Raw genomic sequence first — 18,579 nt, forward strand, 5'->3', positions numbered from 1 at the left:
CTCCCTCATATATGCCAAGTACAAACCTATAACCTGCCACAACACTAGTTTCATTCAACTGTGAAGCAAAGTAGCTCCAGCAAACACAGAACAATAATTGCTCCTCTGCAATCTATACCCATAAGCTGGGTGCAGAAGTGTGTGCCTATAGTCCCAGTAACTCAGGAGGCAGAGGCAGGATGATTCCAAGTTCAGTCCAGCCTCTGCAACTTGAGACCCTGAGAGCTACTGGGTTCAATCCCCAGTACGGGGGAGGTGGGGGATGCATAACCCTGAAATCAGGGCACATTCAACAGGGTCATTTTAATAACAAAATTCAAAAAATAGCTTATCTTGCTTAGTCTCCCAACAAAATAACTGGAATATTTTTAAGTAATTCTAAAGTTTTTAACAAAAGCATATAGTATACCTACTTTTTACTACATGAAGTTATAATTCTGTATACTGCCTCTGTTTTTTGATGTCTTCCTCTGTAATGAAAAAATTATCAATCTGCACTATTGATATTTTCTATAAGAATATCAACCAAGAATATTGGTTGATATTCTTATAGAAAATTGGTTCCATGGAAAGCACTAGAAAAAATTATAAAAACTTCAATGGGGTTGGGGATATAGCTCAGTTGGTAGAGGTACAGTGCTTGCCTCACATGCACAGAGCAAAAGGTTCAATCCCCAGCACCACAAAAAAAAAAAGAAAAAGAAAAGAAAATCTTTGGGGCTGAGGCTGGGGCTCAGTGGTAGCGCACTTGCCTAGCTCTAAGTGAGCTACCCAAGAAACAATCACTGGCAAGTATGGAAGGAAAAACTGAACTTAAATTTGTCTTACAGTTCTGACTGCTCTGCCACTCTCTTATAGAAAAATAAGTAAAAAATAAGTATTAAATAACAAAAAAAAATAGGTAACAGATAAAAATAATAATTAGCAGAATTTAAAAACAGTATGCTTTATGACCTAGTCAAGGGGAAAAAAAAACTACATAGAGTAATTCCATCCTAAATTGTAGGCTCTATTCATCAATATCGGGACTATTCTAATGCTTTTTCAGAAGATGAAAACTGAACAGTTGGGCTGGGGCTGCAGCTCAGTGGCAAAGCATTTGCCTAGCATGCATGAGGTATTGGGTTCAATCCTTAGTACCACATAAAATAAAACAAATAAAATAAAGGCATTCTGTCCATCTACAACTACCAAAAAAAAATTTTGAAAAAAAAAACTGAACATTTATAACAATAGGAAAGCTGCTTTCTTTCCAATGTCTACCCAAAATTCAATCAGTCCTGTGGCTGTTTTCACTGGGTACAAATGACTAATGGGAAAAAGAATTGAGCATTTTTTGTTAACCTCTACAGAGACAGCTAATTGGGGGTTAGGGGGACCCATCTCCACTTACTTATTATCCTGATGCAGAAATTCCTTTTGGTTTATTCACAAGAACAGTGAATGGAAAAGTTAACTCTTGCAATGTGTGGAATTCAGTTCTACAGCTATACCACCTTTTGTTTCTGGTGAATGGGAAGAATACTGAAGATAAGAAAGGAATAAGGGCTTAGAAATCAAATATTGCCCACAAACAGAGAAAATGACTGTCTATTAAAAATGAGGGGAGAAACCTAGGGTTGTGGCTCAGCAGTATAGCACTCGCCTAGCACATGTGAGGTCCTGAGTTCGATCCTCGGCACCACATAAAAATAAATAAATAAAATAAAGGTATTGTGTCCAACTACAACTAAAAAGTAAATATTAAAAAAAAATGAGGGGTGAGATTAGATCTGAAAGAAAATAAATGTTTTCAGTTTTCACATATAAGTTGACTCTAAAGGACTCAGAAAAGGCCATTATGTCAACGGCCATGGCTCTAGGGACTTAGCTCTCCTGTCTCCTTAGGGGGCTGATGTAAAGCCTTCTAGTTAAGTTGTTTCCTTTCAGAGAGGAAAAGGAGACACATTTCTCTCAATGTTGAAATTCAGGCATAATTTCCCATAGAAAAAATTTAAAAATACAGTATTCTATAAACCTTGTTACATAATAGGTCAAATTAATTTTGGAAGGCCAGCTAGAATACATTTTCCCCAAAGGCAACTGGTTTTACAAGTGAACTATTGGAACTTGAACCTATCCATATTACTCTAATTTTGAATGTTATCTATATAGTAAACATTTTAATACAAACAGAAGCATGAACAATGCTTGATACTATCTTTTATGTATGGTATTTGCATTTTATATTTCTCACCCCATAATGTACATTTGTATTTACATTTTCAGCTGTAGAATAATTTTACTTATAAGTCAAAATTTATGTCCTATCACTCAGCAAAAAGGGAGCAAAGTAATATAGTACATGCAACTCATCAAGTAACATATTAAGGTACTGTACTAGGCCATAGAGAAGGTGAAAATCAGTATCTTCAAAGAAAAATGTTATACAAAATAAATTTAGATATATTATTTTCTATCTTATTTCTCAAAACAATTTCAATTTGTTCACAAATATCTTTAGCAACAGAACTTTCATCATTACAAAAGCTATATGAGTTATCTAACAGGTTTACATCAACATCAATTTAGTATAAGACACTTTGTGAATTAATTCTATTTGTCACAAAAACTCCTTTTGTGCTTCACTAGAACAATTTTTTCCTCATCATCTCATAAATACATATTCCTAGCTCCATAAACTGCTTAACTTAATCTTTCACAATTATGATGACATTCAATGTCTGCACATTATTAGAACATTATAATAGCTATTATAGACTCTTGTTTTGTTTTGTTTTTTTAATCAAGCCATGTTGTTGCGAACACCCAAAAGGAAAATGGAGTGCATGCCTAGCATGTGTGAAGTACTGGGTTTGATCTTCAGCACCACATATAAATAAATAATAAATGTATGTTTAAAAAAGAATGCTATAAAAAAATAATGAGCATTTTCTCGCTTTATGTATATAGCAATGCAGTACAGTATATAAGCACAAAATAAATAACAATACAATGGCTCAAGTTGAAGTAAGAATAAAAATCATTTAATTCAATAACAAAAGTATTATACTAAAAGAATCAAAACTATGCAGATCAAATAGAATATTCCAAAATAAAATATCGGCAAACAAAAATTAATTATAAAAAGTTACAATTCAGTTATATTTTGTTTCATTAAAATTCAGTGGAATAAATTACAAGCTGAAATACAAAACAAAAATCAATAAGATATATAAATTTAAAAAAATATTAGCTCTCCTAGGAATATTAACCAGAACCCATACATCATTTCCATCACATTTGCCCTGAGCTCATTCAATTTGTTTGAAACAGAATGATAGTACTGCATACTACATAATCTACTTCTAACTTTAAAAGAAATGCTATATCACTTATTATATTTAAGGTGCATCAAACATGAATGGTTTTAACAAACACAAAAAAAGAACGAAAATATGACATATCATACTGCCAACAATTCCTAGTATTCCAAGAAGAAGCTTAATACATCAGAGCTCTATTCATTCAATGTATATTTACTGGTCACCCATCAAGTCTCAGACCCCTTCTGAGGAATGGTAATACAGCAATAAACAAGAAATTTTTTTCCTTGAGCCTTTAGAAGAATGACTAACATTCAAGCACCAAGTGTTTTAAATGGATTATCTCACAACAATACTTTGAAGAAAGTTATCATCTCCATCTTACAGATGACAAAACTGAAGCTGTAAAGTCATTTGCCCATAGTTGGTAAATGACAGAAATAGGATTTTATATTCAGTTTGACTTTAGAGACTGAGTTTTTCAGTACTATTAGATGGTCTCCCTCCAAGACAGTGTCCTCAACTTTTTGTTAGTACTGACCTCCTGAGGAGCCTTTTTAGACATTTGTTTTCTATCGTGCCCCCCCACATTGAAACTTTATTACTACAGACACACTTGATATTTCTATTACTGTATTACATCTCTATACCCAGAAAGAGTAAGATTTTTTTCACATACACACTCAAGAACTAATTTTTGCCTGCTTGAGTGTCACAGCACATCCACTGAGAATGCATGCTGTACAGTAGTTTTTCAGCCTTGACATTATTGACACTTCGGGCCAAACCTTTTATTTGGGATGCCATCCTGTGTATCGTGGAATGTTTAGCACCATCCTTGGCCTCTACCCAATAGAAGCCAATAGCACTGCCAATCCAAAGTTAAAATCCCCCTGCCCTCCCCCCGAAAAAAGCCTCCGTTCCTTGAAACATGCAGTTAGGTGCTTCTATTTACATACTTATAAGTAATGCAGTTCCAGATTTTGTTCATAATAAATTGGAATGGGCACACTAAAAATAGATTGTAAACATTGCATCTCTATAGAAGGTATAATGGCAGCAGTAATAGCAAGGAGGAGATAATATCTGATATAAACACAACAAGAACCCCACACTAGACCAGTAAGTGAAAGAACATTAAAGTTTAATAAAATCCACTCATAATATGTGCCACAGAACAAGGGTAACCCCCACCCCAAATGATCCATGACACAAATTATCTCACTGTAAGCAGATACGAGAACCATAACTAAATCCCAGGGAGAAAAGTGCACTTTATAAATGGGCTTCCACTGCATTCAGTAATATGCTAGCCAAGGAGGGGAACCAGATTAAGGTTATAATTAGATGGTGATGGGAAGGACAGCTCTGAGAGTACTAGATTCAGAACACACATTGAAAAATGATCAGGGGACACTTAGTTTACCACAAATCAATCACTGATAGGCTTTCAGGAGCAGATCAATCAAATAGAAGCATCTTGTATAACTGTGTAGAGGAGGGTGGTAGGAGGTGACTATGGGTAGTAGTCCTGAGGTCAAAGAGAAGAAAGAGGCAGTCTGTATAACCCGAGCCAGTGATTATCTTCCAGGAGCCTCTGTTTCCTCATCTGTAAAATGGGAATAATATTATCTTCATTTCATAAGGCTATGAGGAGGACTAAATGAGAAAATGATGGATGGATATATAACAGCAAACAAATATTTGATTTTTTAAATAATGTTTAAGCAACGTAGTTAAAAAAAAAAGATCTCTGAGTACATATGATTCAGAGGAACTAATGATGAGCTACTAAAATCATGAGTTACATAAGATTTGTGGGATCTCAGAATACACAGAGGTAAAATATTAGTTCAGTTAATGATCAGAAGTCAGTGGAAAATAGACCAAAAAAATAAGAAATAAAGAAAAAAGTCTATGTTTCATGCAAAAAACAACATAAAATAAAGCCAAAATAAGGAATAAGGCAAGGCTGTCCATTTTTACAACATTTAACATGTATGTGTAAAGTGTCATGCAAAGCAATTACATGAGAAAAAAAGTATAAATATCAGAAAGAAAAATTATTATTTAGAAATATAATTGTGAGGCACTGGGTTTGATCCTCAGCACCACATAAAAATAAACAAATAAAATAAAGGCATTCTGTCCATCTACAACTACAAAAAAAAATTTTTTAAAAGAAATATAATTATGTATGTGAAAATTCTTTCAAAATCAAGAGAGAAATTATTAGAATAAAAAAGATCTAATTGTATAAGGTTGGCTGTAGATTAATAAACTAAAATCAATAGTTCTAAATGGGATCCTAGAACAGAAAAAAGAATATTAAGTAAAAATTTTAAAAACCTGAATGAAGTATGAACTTTATATGAATGATGCTGTAAGAATATTGGCTTGCTGGCTGTGACCTAAGTTATTTAAGATGTTAATAACAGCAGAAACTGGGTGCAGGGTACATGAGATCCCTCTGTACTACCTTGGCAATTTTTCTGTAAATCTAAAAGCAGTCTGAAATAAAAAGTTTATTTTAAAATATAAGCCTCCTTACGAGCAATAACCAATTAGAAACAAAGTGGAAAAATAGTTTTATTTACACTAACATTAGAAACTAAAATCTAAGACTAATCCTAAGGAAAAAATGTACAGAATTACCATGAAGAAAACTTAAAAAGATGTTGTAAGGGGGATTAAAGACTTGAATAAATTGAGAGATCACCTTGACTCAATATATACATGTCAAACTTCCCTCCCCCAAAGTAATGCCTCCACAAACTTAGTACCATTTCAATAAAAAATTAAACAGTATCTCTAAGAAACTTAAAATAGAAAAGTAAGCATGCAAGAATAGCCAGAAAGTAATGAAAAAAAAATACAGAACACAGTGAGACTATCACTATGAAAAATGTAGATATAAGGCTGGGGTTGTGGCTCAGCGGTAGGCACTCGCTTAGCACATATAAGGGCCTGGGTTCAATCCTTAGCACCACATAAAAATGAATAAAATAAAGGTATTGTGTCCAACTACAACTAAAAAATAAATATTTTCTTAAATGTAGATATAGTTATAGACACACACACACACACACACACACACACACACACACATATATAAAACTAGAGTCACTAAAAATACATGGGATTCATGTAAGAACAGACATGTTGATGGCAGAGAAAAACCGAAATATCTCAGTACAAATTTAGGTTATGAAAAAGGTAGCATTTAAGCCACAGAGAAAAAGATGGAATTGTTTAATCAATTAGCTTGATGGAACAAATGCTTTTATTTTAAAAAAATAAAAGCTCTTCCTCCCTATCCCATTTTGAGTCATCCCCCTTATATCAGAGAAGACATTCAGCATTTGTTTTTTAGGGATTAGCTAACTTCACTTAGCATAATCCGCTCTAATGTCATCCATTTCCCTGCAAATGCCATGATCTTGTTATTTTTTAGTGCTGAGTAATATTCCATTGTGTATAAATGCCACATTTTTTTTATCCATTCATCTATTGAAGGGCATCTAGGTTGGTTCCACAGTCTAGCTATTGTGAATTGTGCTACTATAAACACTGATGTGGCTGTGTCCCTGTAGTATGCTCTTTTTAGGTCTTTTGGGTATAGTCCGAGAAGGGGAATAGCTGGGTCAAATGGTGGTTCCATTCCCAGATTTCCAAGGAATCTCCATACTGCTTTCCAAATTGGCTGCACCAATTTGCAAGCCCACCAGCAATGTATGAGTACACCTTTTTCCCCCTCATCCTCGCCAGCTTTCATCATGATATAAATAAAGACTTTATTAAAATTTGTAAAATTTTTATTTTCTTCAAATACTTTAAAATTTGGTGATAAATTTGTGTGATTAATATTTGAAAACCACAACTCTAAAATGTGAAAGGTTGCCCTTAGCAGAAAACTGGATAAAGCATAAGACCTGTTCATAGAAAAATGAAATAAAAGTAATCATTAAGCTTCTGAAAAGTTGTTCAACCTTACTCATCAAAGGAGAAATGCAAATCAAAACCATTTTTCTATGAACAGGTCTTATGCTTTTTTTTTTTTTCATTTAACTGCTTTTTGTATCCGTTTTTCAAAAGTGTTGTCTGATCTGTGAGCACCCTTTGTATATATAAGGATTAACTGTGTTAATGTTTGCTTCTGATTTGTCTTTTAACTTTATAAGGTTTTTTGAGTATATAAATTTAAAATGTTCAGTAGTCATATTTGCCAGGTCTGTTAACTGCCTACTATTCTTCCATTTTCTACTTCTATACTCCATCCCACAGGAAACCTCTGTGAATAGTTATGGTTTTGATTTGCATTTCTCCTTTGATGAGTAAGGTTGAACAACTTTTCAGAAGCTTAATGATTACTTTTATTTCATCTTCAACATGATAAGGATCTTATAATTATGTAGGAGACAAAGTCTAAAGCATTTTAGTGTGAAGTGTCATGATGTTTGTAACACATTTTCATTTCAGTCCCATACACCTGTGCAAAAGAGACTACATACAAGTACTATATATACAGTTGAAGCAAATATGATTTTTTTAAAGTTCATAACTATGGAATGTGGATAGAGATATGAGTGACCATAAACTATTCTTTCAACTTTCTTGTTACTTACAAAATCTTCAAATTAATAAGATACTGCAAAAACAAGCTTAAGCTTACTTCTTCAATAGCATGTAACATATACTTTAATATTCCTGTGGTCTAAGGGACTAAAAATATTTTTGGATAATACAGTGTTACCTTTTTAGATTTGTCACACTTATTTCTTTTTAATCTCTATATTGAGGATTTTATTACTAAAATGTCTAACAACAAAACCCCAGTTTACTACCCTGCCATACTCATTATGGTCTTGTCATGAGGGTCAGTTTTGCTTGTGGAGAAGATATATATATTTGTGACCTAAAAGTAAATGATAATTTATTTGGGTTTGTTTGCTTTTTTAGCCTTTCTTTTAAATTTCAGACACTTAACAGGAATGCCAATCTTATGACATAAAAATATTCTCAGAAGTTAAAAAAATAATTCACTGAGAAGCACTTCACATGTTGAATATATCACAACAAATACTTGATAGCAAAGCAAAACACTACATCCAAAAACATATATTCTTTTAACAATCTTTTCCCTAGAGCAAAGATCCATTTGCCTAATAGGAAAGTTATAGATACACTAGTTCAGCACAAATAACAAATCTCATAAAGATGCCATCGTAAGACCGATAGCAGTGCCTAGCAAACAGTAAATGTCTGAAATGTATAGATTACCCTCTGTATGCAGCATTCTAAGAAGCAATTACACCCTCCTTCCGATTCCTAAATACTTCATGACACATATGGAACTAGTCATATTCTGCCTTATAATATAGCTGTGTACTTGTCTCATCATCTCTAATTTATAAATTAGGAAAAACAACTTCACATAGGAAGACACAAGTTTCCATTCTGCCTTTAATGAAGAATAAAATTTTCATCTTAGAATTTTCATTTTATACAATTTTTCATATGTAAAACATTTCAATTTTAAAATAGCCTAATACAGGCTAATGGCCAATTGTACAGATATTATTCAGAATACTCTCCTGTTTAGTCCATCAAAAATTTATCCATCGGGCTTGGGATGTCGCTCAAGTGGTGGAGTGCTCGCCTGGCATGCATGGGACACTGGGTTTGATCCTCATCACCACATAAAAAAAATAAAATATTGTGTTCACATAAAACTGAAAAATAAATATTTAAAAAAATTTTATCTATCATAGATAAAAACCTTACAAGCTGTTATAAATTGTACAAATAGAATCCCAGCATATTAAAGTAAGAAAGTTATGTTAAAGATGGATTGAGTCCTGAAAAGAAAAAGACATTTGATGAAATCCAATAAAATGTGGTAGTTCATTAATAATACTGTACTAATTAATAATGTTAATTTCTTAATTTTGATGAATAGTACATAACATGAATAGTTACATAACAGTTCAATATGAGAGGAAGCTGGGTAATGGTATACAGAAGCTCTCTGTACTATTTTTATAACTTTTCTAAAAATCTAAAATTGTATCAAAATTGAAAGCTATAAAGATAACAACTATGGTGGCTGGACCTGTTTAGTTTATGTCTAGACAACACTCAAACATGGAGTGAGGAGGGGTAGGAAAGGGAAAACAGGCAGCAACGTGATTCAGGCTTCTCAAATTTGTGACTAATCTTCCTGGCTGTTCACAGAGCATTCTGCTCTCAGGGTTCTACTTGGTTTATACAAAATGCTATAAAATAGGACTGTTTTGTTGTTTTTTTTTCCTTAAAAACCCAAAAGGAAATGGCTTGCTTTTTCACCAGGTTCTTTCTTTCTTTCTTTCTTTCTTTCTTTCTTTCTTTCTTTCTTTCTTTCTTTCTTTCTTTTTTTTTCTTTTTTCTCTTTCTTACCATTACACAAAACAATAAAGACTGGCATCAATGGTGCAAAGTTAAAAGAAGCAGATACTCAGGTTACAAGGATAATGGAAGAACTCTTAAGCTTTTTTTTTACAATGCTACCAAAGAAAGCATCCAATCAACTTTATGGAGGATGGACAGAGAAACCAGAGAAATAGAAAATCAGTAACTACTCATTTTGTAAAGTTCATCTACATGCTAAAGAAGTCAACAGTGGTACAATCTACGAAATGTTTGTTCTATTATTCCCTTCTCACCCATTTGTCCACACTACTCTAGTGTTATACTCTCAGATGTCCCTGGTGTCCTAATGCACATACTAAATAGTTCTCAACTTCCTTGCCATGCTCAGATGCAGAAAAATCATTTTATTTAACTCGGATTAAATAACAGAAAGCAGCAAGCAATCTCCTTTCAGAATCTTGAGTCCAAATAGAAAAAGTCAGATCAAAGTTGCTATGAGACATGTTAGTGCAGTAAACATCTTTAATTTGGACTATTTGAATCAAAAAGTAAGAAAATTCTGCCAAATGGGGGAACAAAAAAGAAGAAGAAAAATTCTATTATCAAAGACAAAATGTAACTGAAATGGTTTTGTCTAAATTTCATTGAATAAGAAATTTACAATAATGCCTTGTTTTGGAAAGTGTTGAGTGGGGGTAGGAAGAGAGTACTGGGAAGTACTTGCAATGCAGTTGATGAAATTTAAATTAGCACTTCTAGAGGACAATTTGGCATTTTTACCATTCTCATTTTTCAAAATACTCTTGTTTTCCTGGCTTTGTTCCTCTCTCCATTTTTCTACCCTTCCCTTCCTTTGCTGATTTTTTTAAAATATTATTATTATTATTATTATTATTTTAAAGAGAGAGGGAGAGAGAGAGAGAGAGAGAGAGAGAGAGAGAGAGAGAGAGAATTTTTTAATATTTTATTTTTTAGTTATCGGCGGACGCAACATCTTTGTTTGTATGTGGTGCTGAGGATCGAACCAGGGCCGCACGCATGCCAGGCGAGCAGGCTACTGCTTGAGCCACATCCCCAGCCCCTCCTTTGCTGATTTTTAAATGTTGTTGGGCTTGAATTCTGTTCAAGGCCACTTTCTTTTTACTGTTTTTGTTTTGTTTTGGTTTTGGTTTTGTTTTATTTTTTTAGTTCTCCCTAGAAAATCATATCTAGGTGCTGATAACTTCCAAGTATATTTTACTCTATGTTTATTTCCTGAACATTCCTCTTCAACCTTTGAACTCAATTAACGGTACCCTTTGAGATTTGTCAGCAATCTTATTATCATCCCTCAATAGTCAATTCACTTCCCACTCACAAAAAGAAAAACATTCCACATTTGTGGATTTTCCTCAAACCTCCAATATCCTCCTGCCTTCCCTCTCACTCTTAACAGAAAACATGCTGTGTGCATCAATAAAACTGCACAAACCATAAAGGGTGGGGCTCAACTTTTATGCGAACTGTTTATCCCTTCTCCGTCAGCATTCACTCTTGTCTATTTATAATAATGTATACCAAAAAACTAGAACAAAGATTTAACTACAAAAATATTCACCACAGTGTTTTCTAAATAGCTAAAAACTGGAAACATCCTAAATAGCCAGTATTAGGAAAATTATTGGATACACTGCAATACATCTATACTATGGTCTACTACAGAACTGTTTAAAAAATCACTTTTCCCTCCACATGGAAACATTCCCAGTTTATAATCTAGTGGAAACAGGAGGCTTCAAAACAGCAAAAAAATCTGAGACCACTTTTCTAAGTAAAGAAATAAAAGTATCTACAGGTCTAAATACACTTTGCGTACTAAAATATTCAGCAGACCGAGCTAATAGGTGATCCTCCTGCATCATTCTCCAAAATGGTTAAGAACTAAAGGCTCTGTAATTTTTGATTTAGGGAAAAAAAAAAATCAGAACAGTTGAACCAATACTTTTTTGCATTCTACAAAATAGAAAAATCTAAATACTGAGCAAATAGAAGTACAGTATTAAAGAATACTAAAATTAAAATGAGGATGAAGTAGCCGAGTGCGGTGGTGCTCACCTGTAATCCCAGCGTCTTGGGAGGCAGAGGCAGGAGGTTAGCAAGTTCAAAGCTAGCCTTAGCAATTTAGCTAGGCCCTAAAGCAACTCAGGGAGACCCAGTCTCAATATATATTAAAAGGCTGGGGATGTGGCTCAGTGGTAAAGCACCCCTGGGTTCAATCCTCATACCAAATAAAAAAAAAAAAAAAAAAAAAAGATGAAGTATGCAGTTATTATTCATTTGTTATAAATTAAAACATAAATTTATCTGAGAACAGAAAAGGTTTTCTAATACGCATGAATATTTTTCCAGTGTTCTTCAGTTTTGAAAAGACCTACTTTACGCTGCAGGGGACATTTTTATACATGATAGCCCAAAAAGTCTAGGTTCTCATCTACAGGAGAACAGATAAGGTGAATAAACTGTAGTACATTTATATTAGGAGCACTACTCAGCAATAAAAAGGAACAAGCTTCTGTTAAACATAACACCACAGATGAATCTCAAACATATGCTGAGTGAAAAGGCCTAAATTGAATATATGCCACATGACTATTTATACAAAGTTCTAGAACAGGAGAAACTAATCTATAATGAAAAAAAAAAAAAAATCAGAACAAGGATAAGAGAATTACTGTAAAGGGTAAGAGGAAACTATCTGGAGTGATGCTAATGGTATATGATATGATGAGTGTCTACTACATAGGTGGATGTACTCATCAAAATCCACTCAATAAATCGCTTAAGGTTTATGCCTTTAGAACTATAGATAAAAGTTGGACTGCTAAAGTGTTTAGCAGTGACCTATACTGATGTTTATAACTTTAAAAAGTGCTCTTTAAAAATGTGAACAGGTAGAGGGATGCATAGATGGAGACATAATTAAAGATTGCAGAATTCATGTGAAGGGTACAATTTTTTCAATTTTTCTGTATGTCTGAAAATTCTTATAATAAAATACTGAAAACCTTTGTTGATTTGCAAAAGAAAACACTACATGGCTAAATCTGTGTATTCAAAGGCTGCAAAAGCAATAGAAACTCTACTAGTTTTCAATTGCTCAATGATTTAATGACTCGGAATTATTTCTCAAAGCATAGCTAGAAAGTATCCCATCTGTAAAAAAGAATTGAAGAATCAATTGCTATTTTTGTAAATTCACAAGCTTTTCTACAAGTTGACAATATGACTGCTTTCTTAAAGAAGGTTCACATAGTAAATTCATTCAACAAGTTTTATTCATAGCGTAATATGAGCCAAACACGAGAGCACATACCAAATATATGCTGCTCAATAACTCAGAACCAGCCCCTCCCCTCATGGAACTTACAAAGTAGTGAGATGAAGGGAGCCATCTGAGACAGCAAACAAGTAAACAAAGATACACACATTGTTTGTGTAGTAGGGTGGAATAAAGTTACAGAATGAAACAAGCATGGTGACACATGCCTGTAATCCCAGTGGCTTGGAAGGCTGAGACAGGAGGATCCCAAGTCCAAAGCCAGCCTCAGCAACTGAGCAAAACCCTAAGCAACTCCTGTCTCTAAATAAAATATAAAAAGGGGGCTAAGGGTGTAGCCCAGTGGTCAAGTGCCCCTGGGTTCAATACTGAGTACCAAAAAGACAATCATAGAAGAATATTAAAAAGGGGAAATAATACAAACAAATTTATACAGAGAATGAGCTGCAGATGGGCAAGAACAGAAGTCAAAGAGCAGAGAAAAGGTTAAGATAGTGATACAGACAGAAAATACCACGGAGTAGGAAGTGAAAGGAAGGTCTGAGGTATTCCAACAGTGGAACTGGTAAGACTGCTCCTAAGTTGAGGGGGAGGGATGGTATTGGCATCTAAAAATAAGTCCTTAACTAAGATGACAGGGTAAGAAAAAAGGGTTTGGGGATGTTGGGGGGTTTTAGTGGGGGAATTCAGAGTGGTTTTGGACATGACAGCTCTGAGGTGCAAATCAGAGGCTGGGAATTGGAGGAATACTGATGGGTTCTTTAATTTTACCTGAGTGTTTATAACACAAAAATTAGTGGGCCACACTCCAGATTTTGAGTAAGAATGGGCTTGCACTTGTACACATTTTTATCACTGTCAAGTGATGTCAACTAGAATGAGAACCTCTCATGTATATAAATTCTTTTTTTCAGTGCTGGGAATCAAACCAGGTCTCTTGCATGGTAGGCAAGTGCTCTACCACTTTGCTATGCTTCAATCTTATGTAAATAAATTTTAAAGTTCTATTTTGTCACCTATTATTATTTTATTTACTCATTTTAATTTTGGTACTAGGGACAGAATCCAGGGTGCTTAACCACTGAGCCACATCCCCAGCCATTTTTATTTTTTATTTTGAGATAGGGTTGCTTAGGGCCTCACTAAGTTGCTGAGATGGGCTCAAACCTGGAATCCTCCTGCTTCAGCCTCCTGAGTTGCTGGGATTACAAGAGTGTGTAAACACACCCAACTACAAATATAACTCTTCACAAAATAATAATAATAATAATAATATGTTGAGCAGCATGTTATAATAATGGTTTGATTTAATAAATCCAGAGCTATCTAATCTCCTCCAGACATAACAGCATTACAAAGGGAACACTGTTATAATTAGACATTCTTTCAAATGACATTTACTCAAGCCATTCTGAAGGAGAATACCCTATTTCATAGATATTTTCTTGCAAAATACTCATGAAATATCTCACAAATGAGTAACTCAAGGTTCAGGAAGATGAAGAGTCTTGCCCAAAGGACACATAATCAGAAACAACACTGAGATTCAAAATCAAGATAACACCAACTCCAATCTGTTCTCTACAACACAAAAATGCTTCCCACCCCAAAGTTCACCATCTGTGACATGCCATGTACAAAAATAATTATAAGAAGATAAAAAGAGGTGTTTTACTTAGGAGAAACATAAAAGGTAATCAGAAGGAAAATTTTCTTAAGTTTCCTACTTAAATTCTAAAATTGCAGAAATTGTAAATTCCACCCTTGAAAGCATCCCCAAAAGCTAATGACAGGAAAAACATCTGAATTCTACACAAAAACATCTGACTTCTACAGTGCACAACTTCTCCACAAACTTAGGCAGCCTGCATAGTGATTTTGGCTTCAAAGAATCCTGTATAATTCCCAGCTCATCTATTTGCCTAAGGTCACAAAACAAGTCACTAACAGCTAAGCCTCATAAAGACACAGGGCTTGGAATAAAGAACCTATATGTACACTTAATAAAGTCATTATCAGTTGTAATTATTATAAAAGAACATATGAACGATAACCTGTGGCTGAGATTTCATTTTAACACAGAATGTTAGATTTTGCTTTAATTTAATTATATATTTCAATCTACCAAAATACAATAGTACTACTGTATTTCCTAAAATGTTTACAATCCTCTTTGCTAATCCCCCACACCAGGTTCCATCCCTTGACTAAAAGTTCAGGGTCATTCACCCTTCCACAACAGTTCTAATACTTTTGGCTATTTATATCCACAAACTACACTTTAAGTTCCTTAAAGGCAAAAGCTGTGTCTTGTTCATTGCTCATCGTTCATTTAACATTGAGTTTATTTACTTGGCACTGACCTAGGTCCTGCAAATACAGCAGTAACAAAGTTCCTGCCTCATTAAAGTTTATGAAATAAAAAAAAAAAAAAAACATTTAACAAATGAGTACATGTATCAGCAATAAGTACTATTTAAAAGAGAGCAGGAAGCTATCATATGGTAAGAGCTCAGGAAGTTGCTATTTTACACAGGTTTAAGGGAAAGCCTCACATATACAAGAAACCTTAAGTGGGGCAAGACCACGGGTATCTATAGGGGAGGTAGCATGCAGACAGGGGGAAGAGCAAGTGCAAGGCACGACAGCAGAAACAGTCCTTGTTGGGAAGATTATTAAACAGGCAAATATGTGGATGTTTGTGGGGGTGGGGACAGAGACACAGGGAGGGCAGGCATTAGGAGTAGAGTGACATGATCTGAAAGAATCACTCAGACTTCTGTATGGAGAATAGAAAATAATGAACAGATGCAGTGAGCTTCATTAGAACATTACAATAATCCAAAAGGGAAGGAATGGTAGCCTGAACCAAAAGAGCAAAGATGGTGCTACTGACAGCAGTAATGATGAGCAGAATTTGCTGATGGACTGGATATCAAGGGAGAAAAGAGAAGACTCAAGGAGAGCTTTTAAAAGATTTGGGAAGAGCAGAATTGCATTAATTGAAACAACAGTCAAAGAAGCAATTTTATTTCCCCAGAACCCAGCACAATGCTCAGTATATACCATAAACTCAAATACTTGACAATTAAACTGAATAAACCCCCAAGATGAAGCAGGTAAATTTAAATGTCTTAGTTTCGATTTGCTCTAATAGTCCTTCAGTAGTGTTTGTTAATTACATTTAAAGAGACTTAACCCAATCACAGGGTTAATTGCAAGTGCTAACATAGAAACCTTATACCGGGCCACAGCAACTAATCCTAACATCTCAAAAATCATTCTCAGTTTTAAATCTACAACTCTTTTGGATACAAAAGAAATCGACTATTAAAGCTTTGTGACAGCCTGAGGATTCTTACACCCAAAGTAATTAACCTGTTCGTTAATGATGTCATATTCCTGGAAGGTATAGTGGTGCAAAGAGAACTCCCTAGGCCAGAATTAATTGAAATCATAACACTTCATAATAAATTTTCAGAATGCGACAAGACTGAACAAGTCCCTTAATAAACTAAGCTATCAGCATTTTTTAAAATAACTCTTTGTAAAGCTCAAACAGTAAGTTCCTTCCAAATAATCTCAATGAAAAACTAAAATCTGCTGGAGAATGTGAAATTTAGCACATCTTCCCCCAAACCCGCACTTCGCCTGCCAATTAGTGCAACTGAGCGTCACTGGGGGAATAACTGGGTGGCCTCACCTTTGGCACGTGTCTGAGTAGCATTACGGGATTTTCTAACCCAGCAGCTTCACTGTACCCACGAAGAACAAAGTTAGCAGAAACACATTGGAAGGAATTCTCCGAAAATAAAGTTACTATCCTTTCTCCCTTCCGGTTTACTTTTAAATTTTTAAATGAAGCTTTAAATAACACTTCTCTCTACAACAGTTTCCCTAATGCCCCACCCTCACCTACTGTGATTTAAAACAAAAGTGTGCTTACAAACTTTCAGCGAAAACATTGCTTTAAAAACAGGTCATTCAGAGACTGGTCGTGCTTAATTAAGCAACAGGCAATACTTTCCTTGTTCCTATCAGTCAAAGGCCTTGAACCAACCCAAACAAATCTGCGAAATGCCAGCCAGATTCCCCGTATCTCCCCCGCTCCCTCCCCGCAAAGCAGGCCTGGAAACGCCACTGTCGCTGGCCGCCCAGCTGAGCAGAAAAGAACCAGTGGTGAGCAAAACAATGATTTTTGGAGGCTTGACAGTTAGGAGTCTGATCTGCCACCACCACCTAGAAGCGAGGGAGAGCCGGGACGGCCGCGGTGACTCTCGGAGTGGGGCGCACACATCCTCGGCCCGCTCCCGAGCTCCGCGCGCACAGAGCCACGGCGGCTGGAGGGCGCCCAGGGGAGCAGCCGCTGGGAGCGCCCCGGGTTAAGGGGCGCCCAGGGGTGCCCGGGCAGCGCACGCGAACGCCGGCGTGCCCAGCGTCAGCGCGGCGGCTCCGGGAGCGGCTAGCCGCTCGGCCGAACCACGAGACGCTGGAGGCAGGGAGGGACACCCAGCTAGGGTCTGCCCACGGTGGGGAAAAGACTGGACAGGCCACAGGTGAAGGGCCCCCTGAGAAGGGGCCTAGGAAGCGGCTGCTTCCCGGCCGGCGGGCGGGGGACGCGGGGGCGGAGGCGCGAGCTGCTGTTGACTCCGACTGGGGAAGCCCTGGAGAGCAAAGGGGGAGCCAGAGGGGAGGGGAGGGGCGCCAGGGGACAGCGGTCCTCAGGGGCGCGACGCGAGCCGGGCCGGCGGGCGAGGAGCCGCCGCTCCCCGCCCCCACACTCACCATGTACAGGGTGAAGGGCAGGCCGAGCAGAAAGAGCCACAGGTAGAGGTGCAGCGCGTTCACGAAGGTGGCCTGGTGCGGGTCGTAGTACCAGCCCCCGCTGAGTGCGGCCCACACCCCCTGCCGGAGGATCTGCAGCGTCTGCGACCCCATCCCCACCCGGCGCCGCCGCCGCCGCCGCCGCCGCCGCCGCCGCCGTCCCCGCCCCGGCCCCAGCTCGGCCTCGTCGCCGGAGCCTGCAGCTGCCCGGTCTATCCCCCTCCCGAGCTCCGGGAGAGCGGGCCGGCGCCGCGGCGGTCGCTAATGCTGCTGCAGGAGGAGGAGGCAGAGAACCGGGAGGAGGAGACCGAGAAGGAGGAGGCGGCGAGCGGCGGGGCGGAGGAGGGCAAGGAGGAGGAGAAGACCGGCCTCCAGAGCGCCGCCGCCATCTTGTCTCCTAACACCCGGAGCCGGGGCCGGAGTCCGACCCGCGGCCCGCCAGCGCCCCCGCCGCCGCCGCCGCCACGACCCCCGGCGGCCGCCAGTCCTGGCCCGGCGAAGGAGGCTCCCTGGCGCCCGGCAGGGACGCGGAGGAAGCCGCGCCCCCTCGGGCTCCTCCTCTCCTTTCCCTCCGCCCCCAAAGCCGGCTCCCCGCGGGTGCGCGCAGCGCCTCGGCCGCGCGGGCGCCTCCTGTCGGCGCCCGGGAGAAGCGCGTGCGAACGCGGCCCGGAGACTGGGAGGGGCGCCCTGGAGAGGGGTGGGGGATCCAGGTGACCCCATCCCGCC

At 37.6% G+C, this 18,579-nt stretch overlaps 1 protein-coding gene across 5 annotated transcripts in view; it reads right to left on the reverse strand.

The window, feature by feature from the left end:
* The window catches only part of Pcnx1 (pecanex 1), a 151,801-nt gene extending 133,819 nt beyond the window's left edge, over window positions 1-17,982 (reverse strand). For all 5 annotated transcript variants that reach the window (XM_076849935.2, XM_076849934.2, XM_076849932.2 and 2 more), the window contains exon 1: window positions 17,815-17,982. In XM_076849935.2, the coding sequence (XP_076706050.1) occupies window positions 17,815-17,967 (153 nt within the window). In that variant the 5' untranslated portion in view covers window positions 17,968-17,982. The remainder of the gene's footprint in view (window positions 1-17,814) is intronic.
* Window positions 17,983-18,579: the final 597 nt, after the last annotated feature.

The sequence above is a fragment of the Callospermophilus lateralis genome, chromosome 3, assembly GCF_048772815.1.
Source record: "Callospermophilus lateralis isolate mCalLat2 chromosome 3, mCalLat2.hap1, whole genome shotgun sequence".
Lineage (NCBI taxonomy): Eukaryota > Metazoa > Chordata > Mammalia > Rodentia > Sciuridae > Callospermophilus > Callospermophilus lateralis.